The sequence below is a fragment of the Calypte anna genome, chromosome 3 (assembly GCF_003957555.1).
Source record: "Calypte anna isolate BGI_N300 chromosome 3, bCalAnn1_v1.p, whole genome shotgun sequence".
Taxonomy (NCBI): Eukaryota; Metazoa; Chordata; class Aves; order Apodiformes; family Trochilidae; genus Calypte; species Calypte anna.
In genome coordinates this window covers 80,607,418-80,628,215 of record NC_044246.1, presented here as the reverse complement: position 1 = coordinate 80,628,215, position 20,798 = coordinate 80,607,418, and the positions used below count along the sequence as shown (strand labels likewise).

The 20,798-nt window shown below is 37.5% G+C and overlaps 1 protein-coding gene across 1 annotated transcript in view; it reads left to right on the top strand.

The window, feature by feature from the left end:
• Positions 1-20,798, top strand: part of ME1 (malic enzyme 1) — a 161,831-nt gene that overhangs the window by 87,536 nt on the left and 53,497 nt on the right. The window contains exon 6 of the mRNA XM_030448370.1: positions 900-1,003. Within this exon, the coding sequence (XP_030304230.1) occupies positions 900-1,003 (104 nt within the window). The remainder of the gene's footprint in view (positions 1-899; positions 1,004-20,798) is intronic.

Below are 20,798 nucleotides of genomic sequence, written 5' to 3'. Positions count from 1 at the left end.
ACACTAGATACAGCTGAGAAATGATCATCATCATTTTCAGTGGAAAAATAATAGCTAAAGAGAGTGTCTTTATTTGAGAGTTCCTGGGGGAGCCAGTGAAAGTGTTGGGCCTGGGGAATTGCTGTAACTGGAGTGAATTGTCAAAAGTGATTGCAAAACACTTGAACATGTTTATAAAATTTGTAAGTTATACTTTGGAAATAAAACAGACCTAAATAAGACTTATAGTAGGGAAGACAAGGAATAATACAGGCTGAGTATGTTTGTGGACCTAGAGCCAAGTCTGGATCATAAATCTCAAGGAAGATGATGTGCAAGTTTTAGGCATAGGCAAATTCAGAAATCATACCTAACTGTTGGATGTGGATCACTGAAATAGAGAGGGCTGGAATCTAAACTGATAATTTAAAAGCTTTGGAGGAAAAGTTCAAAGGCTTGGTTTTATTTTGGCATATTCAGTCTTACATTTTCTGAGTATCAGCTCATTAACACAGTTGAAATTATGTACTCTGGGAGAAATTTGTGAAACATCATGATAAAAATAAAGATAACAGCTTTTTTAAATGTCAGAACACTGTCAGGATGTAAAGGAAAAAGAAAAGAAAAAATGAAAGCTTGAAAAGGTACTTTTGAAACCTGACTTCCTAGGATAAACTTTTCCACTTTGAAACAATACATTTCCTTTGAGACTGGGGTATCCATTTTCCTTGATACAAAAGGGTATTTCTTCAGTATCTTTGTTCCATTTCTTCAGTCTTTAGATAGAGGTGTATAAATGGATATGTATTTTATATACTTGGGTTAATGTTCAAACACTGTATTCTTGTCCCCTTTCTTATTAAATTAAGGTGAATTAGTGTAACTTGCTCATATAATTTTTCAAACATTTTTTTTAACAGGCATTGCTGAAAGATCCTCTGTATATTGGGCTGAGACACAAGAGAATCAGAGGTCAAGCCTATGATGATCTTCTTGATGAGTTCATGGAAGCTGTGACTGCAAGGTATGTGATATATTTGTGCTATTCATTGGTGAATGCTAATGTGAACTTTATCTTGGGAGGAATAAAGATAAGTAGCTCATGAAAAGAAGACAGAGATCATAGGTTTCTAACATTTTTTATTTTGAGCACAGTATTTTGTAGCTATCTGAACTACTTGCCCTTAATATTGCAGATCTGTGAATCTGCTGCATGAGTAATTAAACTTCCTTTGAGCTGAGCAGTTTTTCAAACTAATGTTTTGAGATTTAAGTTAAGTAGTTGCTTGATGTTTTTCTGTGTCTAGCACTAGGCCTACATGATTTTCTGACTCTGATTTCATAAGCAAGACATCAGCAGACTGAAAGAAGCTGGAGTACTTGGCAACCCCCTCCCTCAGCCCCCACCAAAACCATATCAGGACTAAGCTTTCAGTGTTTTGATTTCAAATGTCCCTATATCTCTTTCCTATCCTATACAGAAAGTAGTTAAATTTATTACTAGAACATGATCTATAAAATAGTTCTTCTCACATGACAGATAACAGGTTTGTTCATGTTTTCCTTATTTCTTAAATATTTGGAGTTCTAGCCCTGCATTCACTGTGCATATCTATAACAGCCAAAGTGCCAGGATCCTCAGCAGAATGTGTTTTGTGCATCCCAAAGCTGGGGCTGAGCTGTGGGGCCTGGAAATACTTTCCAGCTCTGCAGTTATGACTTGTACCACATCTATGTTTTCACTCCATGATGTGACCTTATCTGGATGCACAACCTTTGTTCTCCATACCCTGGTTCCTGTGCAAAAGAAACTTAATTAATTTCCATGCCCAAAGCATATATTCCTTCATGTGTTCCTGTACGCTCCTCCATCACCCTCAGTCGGCTGACACTGTCATTCTTAGTCTTGTTGTAAAAGTTGCTGGTTCAGCTCCACCCTGTAGTGTGTTTGCTCCTCTTCTGAATATTCCCTTTCAGATAAAATTGTTGCATGTTTGCCTTCCAGTGCAGTAGAATTTGTTCTGTGGAACACATTTTTAGAATTTCTAAATTGATACATTCCCTAACTTAGCCTTTTTTTAAAACGAGCCACAGTTATTCATACTAAAGGAAGTCACCAGAGACAAGCAGAAGATTATCTCAATAATGTTTGAAGGTCTGCTTGACATCTGCTTGCTCTTTTTGCTTCTTTAAAACTCTATAATTTTGAGCAGTTTTGAGCAGTTTATGTTTGCTTAACCTCCTGAAAAATCACTTTGTTCTCAGCTAAATCTCTCATGATCTACAATGGTGTCATTTCTTTAATGTTTAAAGTGGAGCACTTATAATTCAAACTTAGTGTGTTTTACTTGTGAGGTTTTTTTGGCTGTGCTTTGACATATATATTGATCACAGTACTCATTTGCTAAGGTGAAAGGTAAAATGATGCAGTTAGGTCAAAATCAAATCAATTTGCTCAAGAATTTCAGATGTTCCTAAATTCAAATTTGTGTTTAGTGTGCCACTGGCAGACTCCATGCTTGCAGCTGATTCTGGTGTGGTGGTTCAGACTTAAATATTCAGCTCATGATTTACTTTATTGCGCATTTCTTTTCCAAACCACTGTGGTGATCTAGAAAATTTCTTACTTTGATTAAATGCCAGTTATTTCCTCCTTTTGAAAGTTTCTCTTAAGCTTTCCTGTTTTCACTTTGCTTGGCCTTCTGCTGCTTGTTTCACAGATTTGCTACTTTTAGATGCATTTTGGATTTCTTACGTTTTAGATTAGTCATATTTATTGTTGCCCCAGAAGAGGCCTTCTTCTTTAGCATTTCCTAATCATTTTTGTTAATGGGAGAAGTTCTGGGGGAACCATTGAGTATTCATCTCCAAAACACACAGAACCATGAACATCACAAAGCACGAGGCTATCACATATTTTTAATAAACCAAATCCAAAGACAAGCTTAGAAGATGATGACAATTATTTTCAAGAGAAAAGACAGCATGTTGGAAAACTATGATAAGTGCCTCTTTTAGGTCTTTTCACCTTCATAATTCTCCAGAGAAGCCAAATGCTAATAGAAGTGAGAGTCAGGGTGTAGGAGCACTGCCTGGGAGGAAGCAGGAATAGGCAACTGTACAGGGCAGTGCACTTTGTACAGGCTTTACATTGGCTTCCAGGGACACTTCCTGGACATGCCCATCATCTTGATTGATTGGTTGCTGATTTTGAAAATCTAGATTGTGGTAAGGTGATGTAGTATTATTTTTAGTGTTTCATGTTGAAATGTCACCTATAAACAGTAAGTTTTGTTCTGTGCAATAAAGAGAATGCCTTATAAAAAAGCATGTCATATGAAGGTATAGTTTCACAAACTACTAGACTTTTCTCTTAGCATTCACTGCTTTTCAGCCTCAAAAATGTCTTACTATGAAATAAAATTATTTGTGAATGAGCCAAGTCATTTTGTTTTTTTTTTAAAAGCCACTACTTAATCCATCCCATTACTGAAAAGATTCTGGTACTGTATCCAGTGTGCTACCATGGCAGAATGAAACTACAGCATTGTGATCTTTCCCAGACGTGGGAAGGCAGAAGCATATGGAAAGCATCTAGATTTCTGTTGACATAAATCTTTTGAACAGCTTTTATTTATTTATGAATATACCCATTTATCTGGTTATTTATTTATTACCAGCACCAACAGCTGCCCCCTCTGAGGGCAGGTGCTACAATTTCTCTGAATATTACCAGGTGTTTCTTGGTTTTGGGTTGGTGTGATAATTTAGGGGAACAGGAATGCTCTATGTGGAAGGAATGTTTTATAACATGAAAAAAAGTGGACAGATATCTTAATCACTGAAGGATGTAAAGGAAGCCAGAATACAGAAATGTTTGTTATGTTCTGCCCTATGGAGAAATGGATCATAAAACATTTTATACAGAGAAGTAAATCTTTCCAAATGACAGGCTGTTCTTAAATATGTGTGTTTACATAGGAAACTCTGAGAGGAGGGATTGCTAAGCAAGACTTTGGTAGTTACAATCAGTCCACCAAGGTTTTCTGTGTCACCAGAGGAAATAACTCAGATCTTTTTATTCTAGTTCCTGTTTCTTTCCTACTTGTCTGCAGTAATGGCAAATAGAAATGTATTAATGGCCAAGAGAATTCACCTGGAACAGTAAAGAGATTATGGAAATGCTTGGGGGAAAAGTATGTAGAATGGAGATGGAATAAGATACTAGGGGAGAGGAGAAAAGCACCTTTTTGATCAACAGGGACCTGTTTTTCCTTATTCAATGCAAAAAGTAGATTGAAGGGGGTCTAGAAAGTTTTTCTTTATTTTGAAGGAGACTTGATTTTTGCAAATCCAGTAAAGATAATTCCACCTCTGAACCCTCAAAAAATGTCAAAGTAATGAAGAAAAGCATCCTACTAGGTGTGGACCATTCCCAGTGGAAGCCACTGTGTGCTGGGTAGAGACAAGACTGGGCTGAACTTCTGGTCTGGGAACAGATAGGAAACTTTTAGAAAATGGAAAGAATCTGTTGTAACTCCCATAGGTTATTTCCTTGCCCACTTACCACAACCCTGAAGAGTTGGTTGGAATTATGTTATAAACCAAATCCCATGGATTTGTGATGCATAAAAGCAACCCCATGTCACTGAAATTATCTCTCTGTGTGTGATGGGGGGTTTTCAGTTTCATATCAAGATGCAAATAATAGTGGTAGACCCTTGAGGAGTAATATGTTGTCATTTATATTCTCTTCTGTAGTAACGTTTTAATTAAATCCTTCCCCGCTCTTTTTGAATGCTCTGCTTTTCTGAAGTTTGTAAGCTACAAACCAAGCTGCTGACAATTGTAATTCAGTATGTTCTGTCCTAAATTACCATGGTGGAATCATTATTCCTCATTTGTCTGATTACATTATTCACAGATGGTATCAGGGTTTCATGTCACATTGTGTGACTTTAATACAGTGCTTTACGGCTGAGTAGAGTTTATCTAACTTTGAGAGCAACCCTAAGAATAATACATCCACAAAATAAGATACACAAATATTTTAATAGGTGTTTTCAGTTAGCAGATAACATTAGAATATAATTGAATTTGTGAATATAATTTTTTTAATTTGAACAGCCTTTGCTCTTGGCAGGAGAAGATACTGGCAAGAAGTCAACATAAAATGTGCTTGTAGCTGTGCCTCATTAAGGAAGCAGTTGGACCACACGATGGTTCTGACAGGATGTTTAGGCACAGATTTTGTATAAAAGAACATGGATGCCTCTCTGCTCTTCTGCACTCTGGTGCTACAAGACCAAGACTTGTGTCCTGCCTATACATTCACCTATTGTTTAAGTGGCTGTGAGAAAGTGCGCAGGAAAAAAATGTTGCTGCAAAACTCCTTCCTATGGCAGACTTGATGAAGAGCTTTCCAGTTAGAAATTTTGTTCCTCATTGGGATTTAGGTCCTTTGAGCCAATTTTTTTAAGTCTATGACTACCTGTTCCTTCCACCATTCATTGAACATTGCTGTGGCAGGGAAGATCACACACAGTGGACAGCAAGGTAGGAGAAAGGTGGATCCTTAGGGAGAAGTCCATACATTGCCTTGACTACAATTAGAACTGCTTTTTGAACCTACCTTCAGTTCCTTCCTGTGGTTACATGAGGTTCATTTCCAGTCACTGATGGGTTTGTGTTCCTCCTGAAGCTTGCTTGTCTCAGCACTCAGGCTTCCTTACCCATCTAGACTCCCATGGACTCCTATGGACTTTGATACTAACTAGGTGAAACCATTCAGGAGGATGCTGTGTTGTAGCCAATCTTTCTTTTTGTTATTTGGTGTCTTTTACCCCTCTTCTTCCTCTTCCTACTGGTTCACTGGTGGTATGATTCTCAGGACTGACTTGCTGGGCAGTTGTTCTCTGACAGTCCTGGGCAAAACCAGACCACTCTGACCTCCTGTAGTGGGAAAGCTGAAATCTGTTGCCTTCTTTTAAACCCCATTTTAAACTCATCCTCTGTTTTGCCACAATCTGTATTTCCTGAGTTTTGTGTCCTGCTTTCCCTAACACCAAAATCCATGAAAATTTATGCTGCTGCTTCTCTCTGGACTTAGAACTGCAGAAATGGGTGACTCATGACACTACTTAATCTTTTTTCACCTTTTTTCTTGTAGCTCATTTGTGCTTTCATTAACTGGAACATGAAAACAGATGGCAGGCATTGCTTGATTAAGTTGCCCCAGCTAACTTAAGAAAATGCATACATCTTATTTCTAACAGAGTGCTTTCTATCCATCCTCCCCAATAGCTTTTGTTTTGATTCTCTTTCCAGGCATGTCATTTTTACAGCCTAGCACAATGGAAATCAATCAGCTTGATTAACATTTTTTGTTTGCCTGTATTGTATAAATAGCCAATAACAACACGTCTCCTCTAAAAATAGGACCATTTTTTTTGTCAGAGGAGAAGCACTTCTCATTTCCCAAACATGAGTATGCTCTGCAGAAGCTAAGTCCTCTTCCATCAATGTCCTTGGCAAGGGAAGGGCATAGGCTTTGTTATCAGGAGCCACACTCAATTCTCAAAATGATATAAACCCTTCTGATTCCTCATTTCCTTTCTTTTGCATACTCTTGAAAAATGCTGACAGCTTGCCAGAGCAGTAACAAGTAAATGTAAATGTTCCATCTTCTGAGTTTAGGTGACAATCAGAACAGCAGCAGCAATGGGCAGTGCTGGAAATGTTTCAGATGAGATGCAGAAGTGGGATGTGCCATCCTGCTTTGAGACACAAAAGGGCTCAGTAGCCATTTCAGTTTCTTAAGGTCCACCCTGTGACAAAAAAGACAAGTCACAATAGGTTTTTTCATTTTATGTGCAATCTGAATATTCTCTAAAGCAATTAAAATGTCTTTTTTAATCTCTTATAATGCTGTTTTCTGCTCTGAAATTCAGATGATAATAAGTCTATATTGTGCTGCTTAATTTCCAAGCTTCAAGCCTTTGACAGTGGAAGCTCAGGAAGATTTGCAGTTACAAGTATTAGAGGGGTTTTTTTAACCTATAAATAAACTTAAAATAAAACTATTCTAATGAATCCCATTACAATTCTAAAATCTAGCATGGAAAAGACAAAATCTAAATTTTTGACCAGTCTTATTTGCACATGGGCTATGCCTTCATTCATGGCATCATCTTTTGCTAGACTTTGTCTAGACCCTCAGTTGGCAGCTTCCAGAGTGAGCAGAAGGAGTAGACTTGGAGTTACACTGGCAGCTGTGCCTCTGGCATAAGATCTTTTGGAGATTTTGTGACTGGTACCTTTTGCCAGCTGTGATGACTTCTCCTTGTTCCTTTTGGGAATTCTTTGAAAACTTGATTTATTTAGGAAAAGAAAAATCAGTGCTACAGGCCATGTTAAAGGATCTCTGATTGCTGAAATACATGCTCTACAAACTTTTCAGGCACAGTAAGTGGTACAAGGAGAAGTGTATCTGTCAGTGAGACAAAACTGTAGCAGCCTGGACAGATCCCAGTCACATAAAGTTTATTTGTAGAGAGTCCAATTATTGTTTGTAATGTGAGACCTGAGAGAATTTTTTAGCATAGGTTAGTGAAGGAGCCTTGTAGAAATGAAACCTCATTCATCTCTTAAAGAAAACAAAAAGTAATGAGAACCTGAAACCAGTACAAGTGGGAAAGCTATTGTTTTGGGTTTTTTTAGGGAACAAGATAGAAAGAGTGGGGGAATATTTTTAATATGCCTCTCATACCAAAACTGATTTTGGAGTTCAGAACTGGATGTATCCATGCTATAATAATGCTTAACTATGTCCCAGACTTGCTGCAGTCATTCAAAACCCAACAAGTGAAGAACATGCTGTTCTCAGGCTTTTTTCTTCTCCAAACTATTTTAAGAAGGGATTTTTCAAATGGAAAAGGCCTGGGTAATCTCAGCTACTTTCCTTTCTCTTTTATAGCTCTAACAAATGGTGGGCAGGATTCTTAACAGAAGTTAGCTGGTGCAACTGTATTTTAAATTGAGTGAATGCTGATTTATTTGAATAATTTTTGCAAATACAATATTTGAACAAGGTTTATATTGTTGTTACAGAAGTACAGTAGTTTTCCAGGCCATCAGAATCAGCAGCTTCTGAATTTTTGTTTCCCTTTGGAAATTCTAGTGAAGTAAAATATCAAATTTTTGGCTGCAGTTCACATCAGAATGTAACAAGATACCTGACCTCCTTATCCCATCTCTTTCTCTCTCCCATTACAAGTCAAGCATTATTTATATTTAGCTTTCAAATCTAAGGAAAACTTCCATTCACTGTCTGTCTGGCTACTGGGATTGAGCACCTTAATGCTTCATCATCTCACCCTGTCTTTTTTTACCCCTGCCAGAGAGATGCACTCCTGTGCTTTGCTCAGAATGTCCCACTGGGAACTGCCCTTGCTCCCATGAGATTCCTGATCCATGGCAGCGGATCAGCCTGTGCTGGTGATGCCTCTGCTGCAGCTCACAGCCTGGGGCTGCAAGACACCAACAGCAGTGGGACTTGGGTAGCCTGAAATTTGTTGCTAAAATAAAGCCATGCTGTGGGCGAGTAGAAGGCAGCAGATATGGCTGGAGCCAAAGTCAATCGTGTCCTCCTGGACCTGGATGTCCTACCTGCTCAAACCTGTCCTGCCCTGTGTGAGAGAGGTGGGACCTGCTGAGGGCCATGGTTATCTCCCACCTAGGAAAGACTTAGATCCCTCTTTTCCCTGCACCCTCTGAGGCATATGTGCCACTTACAAGTTAACGTATGCCTTGTTGACCACCTTGGGCAGATGATGTAGATCAAAGAGTTGATAGCCTCCATTTCCTGAGCTTCTGCTTGAGTATAACGTATAAGAGTTAAATCTGCTTGATAATGTCATAGATTAAGAATTACAGGGCTCAGAAGAAAATGTGGATATTGCAATCCTACCCATACTCCTGAGACTGCAGATGTTTTTCTCTGTTTGGTTCACCATAGGAAAATGTTTCAAACAGTGCAGTTTCTGTAACAAAAACTTTGATGTCAAGGTCTAGTTCCTTTTAAAGAAAACATTTATTGCATAAAATGCAAACTGTAGAACACAAAATATTTAAGAGGTTATAAGGGACATAACAGAGTCATTGCTGCAGGCACAGGTACTGGTTGGGCCACTGAGTTTTAGTTCAGCACAATTGATCCACTGCTCAGGAGTGGATCAAGGTACATGACTCAACCAGATTCAGATCATCTGAGAGCTTTCTCATTAATTTGCTGGGACCTAAAAACGTCTTCAACATTTTGATTTTCCTAACTTGTTTTGCCTCTGCCTGAATTAGAAATAAACCAGAATTTTTATTTTGAGTTATTAAGACATCACTCTGTTTAAGTATTTGACTGAACTAAACTCAAAGTATAATAAATCATACACCTGATGGAATTTAGAACAAGTGTCTGAGTGTGGTGGAAAGAGATTATTAAAATATCCAGTGTCTATTACTGCATTCTCCATCAGTCTGCCTTCCTTATAGTCCCTAAAGTTGTTGCAGAGTAAAAATTTTCCCTTTTTATACAGAGCATTATATGACAGAATTTGATTTAGATGTCCTCTTGGGAACAATTCAGTTTCCTAAACATAGGGGTCCCGTGTCATTCCCTATCTGGCCCTCAGCTGCTAGTCCAAGTACCTTGGTTGTCCCACACATCATCAATCTTATCTGTCAGCTTTTTACTGGCACTGTGGATACCTTGGAGTATCTTGGATGACACTTTGGACCCCAATGTCTTTACCTCTAGGTGTTTGAAGGCTTTCCAACACTAAGTGATTTTTCTAGTGTTGCAAAGGAAGACTTTAGCCAATAGAGGAAAATTCCAAATATCCTTTGAGCTAGCTTTCCACCTATTCAGCTATCCCTGACCAAGTTCTCATGTGTGTATAGTTTTGGTAAAATTGAAGGTTTCATGCAGATTTTGCTCTTTACTTATTTTGAATGCTTAGAACTGCAGCCTCTACCAGTTTCAACCTAGTAAAGCACAGTGAGACTTTGCTTGGTTGAAGGGAGCCAAGGTCTGCTGCTTTTCATTGCAAGATCATGCAGTTGATGTATTTTACTGATTCATTGTCTTTTTATTTAATCAAGGGGTAAGGAGGCAGTATTTGGTATCCTTGGAATTTCTTGACACTTTTGGAAATTCCACTTACAGATCTTATTTCTGCATTAGCAATCACGAGTGTTTATACACCACTGTAAAAAATATTAGCCTGTAAATGGCTGAAAAATGCAATATGACACTTCAAACCCACTGCCATATGAAAGTGCAATTAACTGACACTTCATTGACACCCACGGTGGTGCCAGTGCTAACAACATCTGAATAAATCATGTAATCTGTTCAGCTAAGTGTCTTTGTTTAGTTACAAAATCGCAAAAGTTCTTTCTGATTTTTGTGTGAGATTGTTTGAATAACTGGATTTCTGGAGTTCCATGGGATGCTGATTATGTCCCCAGAAGCAGGTAATAGTTATCTGATAGGTCATCCTTATAAAATCTGAGGGTGTATCTGGGAGTAAAACAAACTGATTCTCTTAACAAACAAATTCTCCTAATTCCCTACTCTTTTAGATCTTGCTAAAAATCAGGGTAAATAGCTGCTATTGTCATGACTCATGCAGAAGGACATTCTTTACCATCTCATCTCCAGCACAATGTTACTTCGCCTTCTAAAATATTTCTCCTTCTAAAAATAGGATTTTGCCTAGTACAAAATCAGACAGTGATCTGTTTCCAACATTATACTTCAGAATTTGGTGGATTTTAGCATCAAAGTTAATAATTCATCAGCTTGCTGGTCTGTAGCAAGCCTAAATGGCTACTGGAAAGAGATTGCTGGCATGATTCCCTGAGAATGAATTGTGCCAGTTTTAATAAAAATGCAGTTAAATACTGTGAGAAGAGATTAAACATTCTTTCTATATTCATAGAATGTATTATGTCTGCAAACATTGAGTTACATGATACAATAAAATTGTTTTTATTATACTTGTTTTGTGATGAATCTCTGCTACTAAATTGAATTCCTTCTGAGTTGTTTTGTTCCCCCTTTTTTAAAGACCTTAATGAAACAGATGCTTGGAATCATTGCACTCGCTCAGGATAGAGTTCTGATCTAGAAAACATGCACAGGAATTATTTTTCCTATTACAAAACATATGAGTAGCTTATTAGTGCCTGTTAGATCAACTGAAATGTTGTTATGATAGTTATTAATCTCAGAATAATCTGCACATCTGAAAGCATATTGAGGAAGGAACAAATAGTGCTCTTTCAAAAGCCATTAGCTGCCACATATCATTAAACTTTATAATTTTAGGTTCTGTACAGGCTTTGAAAATGTTTAACCAGCTTATTTTTTTGACTACATGTCAAATGGTTTCATACTTTAAGACAGAAAACACTTGGGGTGCAAGTCTCTGAAATACAGTTCTCACAGTAATCTGGTATTCCACGTACTTTAATGGCCAATGAGGATCTTCAAATTCAGCAATAATATTTAAGTCCACTTCCTTACATACACTTTGGTCTTGCACCATTAAAATTAATGGATTTTTAAATTACTTTAAAAAATCTTCTTTCAGTAGATGCAATATATAAAGCCTGACTTGTTAAAAGTTTTGCATTTGTGAGCCCTGGAGTAATCAGAAAACCTATGGAATGAATTTTGGTGGCCAGGCATAATGGTCCAGACACTTAGAGATCTTTTTACAGTATCAAGTTTTTATTAAAAGGGCTTTGATTAATCTTTTCTTCTGAAAAATTGATTATGATCTGAGCATGTGTTTGGCTTGTGGAATAATACAATTTTTCAGCTATGGGACTTCATTGATTCTGCTGAATTGATACTGGAAAAAAATACCCTAATTAAATCACCAGTCCTTCACATTTGTGCAAACTGATTTTGCACAAGAATGGTTTAACAAGGAGAAAGAAGTGCTCTGTTAAATTTGTTAATTCTTCTAAATTTGTATTTTAAAAGTAATTTTTCATCTTAAGCCAGACTGCGTAGTATTGGGGTTTGTTTTCTTTCCTGTGCCAGAAAAGGATAGAAGCTGTAAATTATACATGGAAAATATTTTTAAAGAACAGTATTTTCAGGAGAAGAGAAGGGAGAGCAGCTGGTTTGGTATATTTCAAAATGGGAACCAGCTGCTCATCTGTTGCTTTTAGCTGAAATGCCAGCATATGCTGGTTGTCTCACGATGTCTAGTTTGGGAATGTTATAAAGGAGAAATACTGGATATGATTTTGATGTCAGATTCAGTTGCAATGTATCCTCACCAGGTCACAGCACCATCTATCAAATACCTCTGTCCTAAAAAGCTACTTTTTTGCCCAAAATAAAGCCAATGAGGAAAGAATGGTGTTTATCATCCACTGTGCATTTTCAAGAATTTCTAGGGGAATTAATCAGTAACTTGCAGCTGTGCTGTTTGATTGCATTAGCAGCCACCACCATCTGAGCAGGTGGTCCTGTGCCTTGGTCTCTGGACATAAGAACTGGCATCACTTTGCTTTTGGCATCACTTTGTGCCTTCTCCTTTGAACTCTATAGGCAGGTCTGCTTTGATGCTGCTCTTTGACACAAGAAGGAAAACTGAGATGGAGGTGGGAAGAGGTGGGCTGTATGGCTTTGTTGCTATTATTGTTAATTTTCTGAGAGTGTGGGATACATGTATTTTTAATAAAACCTGCCTGTTGGGCACAGGTGCTGACAAACATTAAAGACTGTAGATGGGGATGTTCATAGAAGTCAATCACAGGGCTGTGTTGCACAGGGCTGTCACTGCAGTGAACAGTGTGTTCCTAAGGGCTTTGATTTCGACTTGGGGCTGAGATAACTTGATCTGAATGCAATGTTTGTGTTTAAGAAGTATCACAGAAGTATCATAAGGATTTTTGTAGGGCTAAATATTACATTAAATTATTTTTCCTAAATGCAAACACAAACTCTAATGAATAGGTAAATTTGGTAGATTTGATCAATAACAACGTATGCTGTAGCTTTTATTGGTTGCTTTATTTAAAAAAATGTATATAACACTATGACTTTGTGCATGAAAAATAGCAACATTACAGCACATAGAAAAGAAGTTTGCTTAGAATCATTTTGAGTTTGCCATGGTCCCTAGAAAAACCTATTTACATCTTGGGTTGTCTTCCAAGTGACTTCTTTTTTTCCTAAATGAGAAAAGTCACCATAATTTTCTTCTTATTATTAATAATTTATTTATATACAATAATATTCCTGTGGCTTCAAAGAGTCAGTCCCCTTTTGCCATCATTGAACTCAAGGCATCTCCTGCACATGTTACATATTGCTGGAAAATCTTTTCTCTTGTAGTCATCATTCTTCTTCTCTGGTCTTTTTTTTTTTTATTACAAATTAGCAGAATAGCAGAGTTTCTAATTGCAACTTTTGTATAGAAGCACATTATGGAGAGTAGAAGATGAGGGAATGGTTGTATTTCCTCTGACACAGGTATTTGCAGAACATTTTTGTTTTAGAATAAGGTTCTAAACCAGGTTTTTCTACTCTGTGTTGAGGGGGAAGAGGTCAGATGGTTGAGAACAAGGAGTTAATAGGCGTTTAAGCAGTTGAAAAGGTTACTGGGGCTATAGCATTTTCCCAGTTGAGGCTTGTTGGCAGCAGGTTTAGCTTAAGGAGTAGAGAAAATGTCAAATAACCACTTCACAGAACAGGGGACAAAACATATTCTTGACAAAGAGCATAGTCTGTGCTCCAAAGAACCATCCAAGTTTCAGCTTCTGTAAGTAGTGCCATTCTTGTATAGAAGTTTTTAAATGTTACCTTGTTTTTGCCACCTTACCTTCTTTCTTCCTGATTTCCTAATGAATCGGGGGAGGGAAAGAAAAAAAAAAAAATCCATCTATGTTAACTTTTTCACCTGATAAAAAAACCAGTGTTACTCACAGGGCTGGGGATTTTAATGTGCTCTGTGCCTTAGTATCTGTGTCACTGAAACTACTGTTTGCATTCAACAACTGCCCCAACAACAAATGCCTAGAAGATATACTTAAAAATGAAAAATTAAAATAATTAAACTGTGCAGGTAATCAGTGTTTTGCAGTACATGTCTTGTCTGGAGTTACAGAAGTGACTTTGGAGCTGTTGAATCATTCTAAGAGAAATGGCCAAGGCTCACTTGAGTTATTCCCAAAGAAAAACATAGATTTTTAGAGAAGGCATTTAATTCCACTCTTGTGTCCAATTTTAGAAGTTAAAAATGGATGTATACCTATACATATGCTATCAGCCTATGTAAAACTATGTATACTTTATCAATATAGGGCCTAAAAAGCTGAGCTGCCCAGTCTGTCTACAAACATTGTTATGTATCTGCTTTGGATAAGAATGGCTGGGATGGATAGCAATTCCTTTTTTATTCTAGTTTTGTTAATGAAAAAAGAAAACACCATTAACTTTAGGCATTTTTTTGTCATATAATATTATGAAAAGAAAAATTAATTTGGGAGAAGTAGGAGGCTGAAAAGAAGTGCTAGCATGCTATCCCTTTGCCATTTATAAGGCAAGAGAGTGTTACCTACTGATTCTGAAGTTTTGAGCAGTGCTGAAGATACAAAAATAGACCTGGCTTAGATTGCTTTCATCATTGTGAAATGTGGTTCAGTTTATGGCAGTCATAAACTTAACTATCACCTGTGCTTGGGACACTCTTCATTTACAGCATCTGATGCTTGGCTTCAGATTGTGCCTGTGGCTGAAGATTTTGTTTAAATATCATATTTTCAGGAATTTGCATTACTTCATTTATAATATGCCTAATGTTAGTTGGGGTTTTTGGTGGTTTTTTCCCATTTAACCATTGGGTACAGCTTTTTGCTGCTCAGAGGTGTCACTTTGAGACAGGCGTGACTGTTGCATCTTCAAAAGGAGGATGTGATGAGATGAAAGGTGACCATCTGTCAGGCAAAAATCTGATGTTTCCTTTTTGTATGTTTTGCTAGTCTGCAGGCTGTGTGAGAGGAGCACTAGTGGGTTATATCTTTTGTGCTATTAAATGATAGCTGAGATTCCTGACTGTAGGGACCACTGTGAGCAAGTGAACTACACCTACACCATCAATAAATGATTGCAGCTTTTCTCACAACAATCCTGGGGATTAAGAATTGTGAAGAAATAAAATTAAAAAAAAGAAAAAAAGAGACAGATTTCATGTATTTAAGCATTCCTGATCCAGCAGCTGATGGCAGAATGATCAACTTTGATTTTTTTCCCTAATATGGTACAGACCTTAGTTAGATTTTGGATGTCATGGCATAATTATTTGTGGTCTGCTTGAATTTTTCCTTGTCTGTGGGGGGATGGAATCTGTTGAAGACAATAACCTTGTCTGGTAGCATATGGCTTGGGTGTTCCTTGCTTAACACGACAGTGCCCTACCTCATCAGTCATGGGGAAAATGAACCATCATGCTGACTTGCAGCAGACCATCTACTGCATCTGGTTTGCACACAATTTTGTGCAACTTTGCACTCTGAAAAGACTCAGTGTGCCTGAGCTCTAAGACAGTGTGGAAATCAGATCTGAGGGTTCTGAAATGCTTGCTTGTTTGTAATAAAAGTCTGCAACTTTTCACTGTCGCACTCATTCCACACTTTTTGCCTGTTTATATTTCTGTTCTTGCTGCCTCCTATAGCTGTCTTGTGTCTCATCCTGTTGCCTTTTTTTTCCTAATTGAATTTTGTGAATTCCAAATCTACTTACTCCTTTATTGCCCACTTCTCTCTGGAGAGGTTGGTTCAATCCTAATCCCACCTGTGTTCTTACCCATTTTTCTTCTTACCTATAAATATCTCTAATCCTTCTATGTCAAACTGTACCCTCCTTCGTATCCTTCTGGATTGTTGATTCATGAGTCTGAGGTTTTCTGAAAGTATTGGTTTTGTTATTTAATTGCTACATTTAATGTTCTCCTAAATTCTGCTGTCTCTGTCATGCTCTTGCGGGCTGTGGTATGTCCCACAACCTTCATTCCTTGGCTAGCTTTGTCATGGCACAGCACAGATCCCACACTTCCCAGTCTCTGAACAGATAATTTGCCACAACTACTACTCTTAGTCTTCTTTACTACTTCCTTTCTATTCCCGTCCCCACCAAAAATAAGAAAAGAAGGTAATAAAGTAACTAATTTGTGTTCATTCTTTCTCTTTTGCTTGTATATTCAGTCTCAGGGAGGGCTCAGGATTGTTTCTTTTCCTTGGACTGGTAGCCCTTGAAGGCAGAGATTTTGCCTTCTTCCACCATCCAGCATGTTGGGGGTGTTGGTTCCTATTGTCAGCTTCAAGAGTATAATTATTTAAATATTTTTTATAACTGTTTTATAGGTCACTGAAGCATCTCAAATTTTACTTCTTAAGCTTTGTCTCAAATGGGATGTAAATGAAGTATTTAGTAACCTTGCTAAGTACTAAGGACTCAGCAAGACACTGTCTTTATAGTCCTGTTTTAAAATTATTAATATATTATATGTAAGAAAGAGGAGACAGAGTTTCTTTCTACAAACAGATGTTTATGATTTAAACTGCAAAATATCCAAAAAAAGCTCATGTGGTGAATACTGACTTAGGACTTTCGCCACGTATCCTACTGTCCCAAGGATTGCTTCTATGCTACTATTAATGTTGCTGGTAGAGGTCCAAGTCTGTCATAGTTAGTTTTAAGATATTTGGTCACATAGCCTACTGCTAAACAAAACTAAAAAGCAAAAACCTGGGGAGCTCCTCTGCAATTGATGTCCAAAAGCATATGGTCATTATCAGTGAGTTGTGTTGCAAATAGATGTGAATGTATCAGAAAGTCAGATTTGCTCCACATGCCTTTTTTCCCCTTTTTTTGGTATGTGTAGAAGTTCCTTTCCAGTGACCAACCTCACCTGTTTTACATGTCACAACCATCTGGTGTTCATGTCTGGGATGCAGCCTCCTTTTCACAGCTTCCTAGGTCTTTCCCTGTTCTGGTCAAGTAATGACATGCAGGCCTTCTGTGATTAAAGGGATCAAGCTGAGCATTAAATTTTGTGAAGCCTTACTTCTGCACTAACATGCTTCTTTCTCTTTCCTAGCATTGCCTGCGACCCAAAAGAAATACATTATATCAGGATTTAAGAGGCTTTTGGGCAATGCCTTAAATGATATGTCCTGATTTTGGATCAGCTCTGAGGTGGTCAATTCCACTAGACAATCATAGTAGGTTTATCTCACCTGGAATTACTTTATTCTCTGTGAGCTTTGGCTTTGCTGTGAGAAGGATGTATTTTTCACTTTGTACAGTGCAATATAGCAAGGAGTTGTTCTCAATATTAAAGTAAATCTAGATTGTATCCAGTCTTGAAGGCTGAAAAATGTTGGTTTTTAGACATCTGGTCTGGTCCATATAGTCCTTATTAGCATATAGCCTATACTTCAAGGAGAAAAACTTGTCTGCTTCTTGGCACAGTGATACGGCTCTTCTCTACAGCTACACTTACTGGATTGGTGTTCAAATTTCTATCAAGCAAATACTGCAAGAATATCAGGAAATATATGAGATTCCAGCATCTAAAAAACAATTAGATATATTAAGAAGTTCCTTGAAGTACTTTGAAACTACAGGAAGGGCAATAGAGACTTTCTTGACATAGAGTTCAACACTGAGAGCTAATGAGGGAATTTTTGTAGGACAGAGCCACAGCTTCCTCACTGAGAGGAGATTCCTGTGGAGCTCAAGTCATTATAATATTACTCATGACATCAGAAGTCTTCTAGAATTTTTGCTGGAGAATCAAGCCAAGCTTTGAAAAAGTTCAGCTGCTGAGTGCTACTCTTAAGAACCCAACTGTAGGCACGCTCAGATAGTTTCTGCCAGTTTTCATGATGCCTCTTCTGTTGCTTGAAGGATAAGAAACAACATCTGGAAGTTGGCAAATGGACGTTCAGAGCTGTGATTTGAAGGGTTTCTTTGTGTGGGGGGATTTTTAGTCCTTATGTATGCAGTAGCTTGTACTTTCTAGCTGTTGTATGCTGACTTGGAGTGCATAAGCTGGGTTCTCTTTGCTGTGTTTAAAAAGTTCACAGCATGATCCCTGTTCCCAACCAGGAACGTCATGGAGGAATCCCTAGAGACAGTTCCTGCTCACTCTTCTGAGTTGTTTTTCCAGATAGGATATAAGTTATGAATTCACAAAATCTTAATGTCTGTCTTGTTTTGGTTTGTTTTTTAATAGCTCAAGCAAAGGGAAAGACACTGAAAATATTTTTGGACACATCTTTACTTTAAATACTTGGAGATGGGTGGAGACTTGATTATTTAGCTCAATTTTGTCAAGATTTGAAGCATTAGCTGCCTACATTGAATGCCAGGAAATGTAGACATTTTAAAAGATACATCTGTGCATATATGTAAAAGTTTATGAAACAGTAATAATTCCAGAAGTATAAAATTGGCTGTAGTCCTAGTTTTTCAGTTAAAAATAATAGTACTGGAGATATTGAGTGGAATCTCATGGCATTGAAACTGTTTTACCAGATCATTTCTAGATGCTTTTCTTATTTAGTAGACTTTAAACATTTCCAAGAGCTCATTATTCTCATCTCTAGGGAAGAGACTTTGCAGACAGCTACAGTTATTGTACATCTTTCCTGGCCTTGGTGAGGGAAGCTGGGGGAGGGAAGCAGTGTAAGGGATATGTGTTTCCTGACCAAAAAATCCATCTAGTGTCAATGTCTGAGCAGCTGGAGGAGAAATTGAATGAATTCAATAAATAAGATCCCCCTGATTACAGTAGCTAATGGCTTGGTCCAGATTATATCTCTTCCTAAATCACATAGTGGAGAGATAGATAATGAGGGAGGGAGACTCCTGTGCTAGGGTTGTCGAATTGTGAGAAGTTTACAGACCTAATCACAGTCACCATCTGATCCTAATTTTAAATTGAATTGAGTTTATCATTGCCTGTCAGAGCTCTGAGACAAACTGAGGCAAACAGAACTTGGCTGGGTGTCTTTGTGAGAGGAAATTTTCCTGATTCTGGATTCCCAAATTTCCTGATTCCCAAATCCAGAAGGAGGATGTTTAGGAGCAGTGTGATCCGCTGCTGACAGCCATCTCCATGGTTAGGGCTGTCCTTTCACTATGAGGTAAGGGTCAGGTGGCAGGTTCCCCAAAATACATTTTCCATTTTTCATTTTCAATACTAAAAATGACATGAAACGTAACTTTACCTGATTAGTACAGCTCACAAAAGAAATTATGAAAATATATGGTAATTTAATAGTGGTGTAAGATGGACGGTCTGAGATTCATGATTGTTTTCTCTTCTATATCCTTTTATCTATTAAGTGGAGCACTGCAATAATAAACAAATATGCAAATATGTTACAAAAATATTCTCTCACATACCATTCTTTTTAGTCAGACTCTTCATTCACAGCTTCTACAAGTAGAAGTAGTGGTCTTTTCATTACCTTATCCATTGTTTGAGCCCAATTGAATATGATATGTGGTTCTGAAACAGTATGATTGACAGTGAGATGTCTGCTATTTACATTTTGATGTACAGATGATCTTGCTAGTATGTACAAAGCTCCTGATATTATCACACTGAACCATTTTTTATATTTCTAGCTACAAAAGCCTGTGAGGAAATAAAAATATGAATTGAATCAAGTTTTAGCTTTGTCTTTAGTTCACAGTGGTGTAGACTTTGGGAATTATGGACCAAGGAGAAATAGAGATTTCAAGCTATCTTGTGTAAGAAAAAATGTTCAATAAGTAATTTTTCATTAAGAGTCTAGATAAGCTTCTTTGAAATCATAGAATCATCAAGGTTGAAAAAGACCTCTAAGATCATCGAGTCCAAGCATCCACCCTACAACCCATAACCACTAAACCATCCACCATCATATGTACTACATGGAAGATTACATAAGAGGAACACCATTAACAAAGTAATTATATTTACTATGGATCAAATCCATCCATGGAACTGGAACCAGTGAGTGAGGGGTGGATTTTGGGGCACACGTCATATGGCACAGTGAATGCTTAAGATGAGTGTGGAAATATCTGCCTGATACTGTGCAAGGTGGAAGCATTACTAAATATCAATTGCTTCATAAGACTTCCCACATAAACATTTATTCCCAGAATAGTCATGTGCATATATGCATTTGCTTCTGGATGACTGAAAATAAATTAATGTAGCATCTTCCCTCTATTTTTTCCCAGGTTTTTGTAAAAAACAAGCAGACATCATTTAGAACTTAAAATCATATGAAGTACTCAGATGATTCAGGTGTTCTTTTTGCTGCACAATAATTGTATCCATGCTTAGGAAGCTGAAGCAGAACTTGTTTAATTTCAAGAAGACACTAAAGGAAGAAAAAACTACTTTTAGCTTTATTTTCTTTACTGTGGGCTTGATTATATTGTGTAGGCATGGCTCAAGAACAGAACACTTGCCATATATTTTCCAAATTCACATATTTATCCTGCAAACCCTATTAAATATATTTTCCTTACTCCAGAAGTTAATTTTCTGACTGGCTTGAGGTGACAGGACAGTCCACCTATGCAAGGAAAATTCTTTGATTTCTTCTGTGATTTAGGATGCTGCTGTATTCAAACACTAAAATAAGAGAATCTGGAATTAGTATAAATTTATTTCCTTAATGATTCCTATAAGTTCTTTCAAAAAGGTGGAGCCTGGGTCTAGTTTCAGAGATAT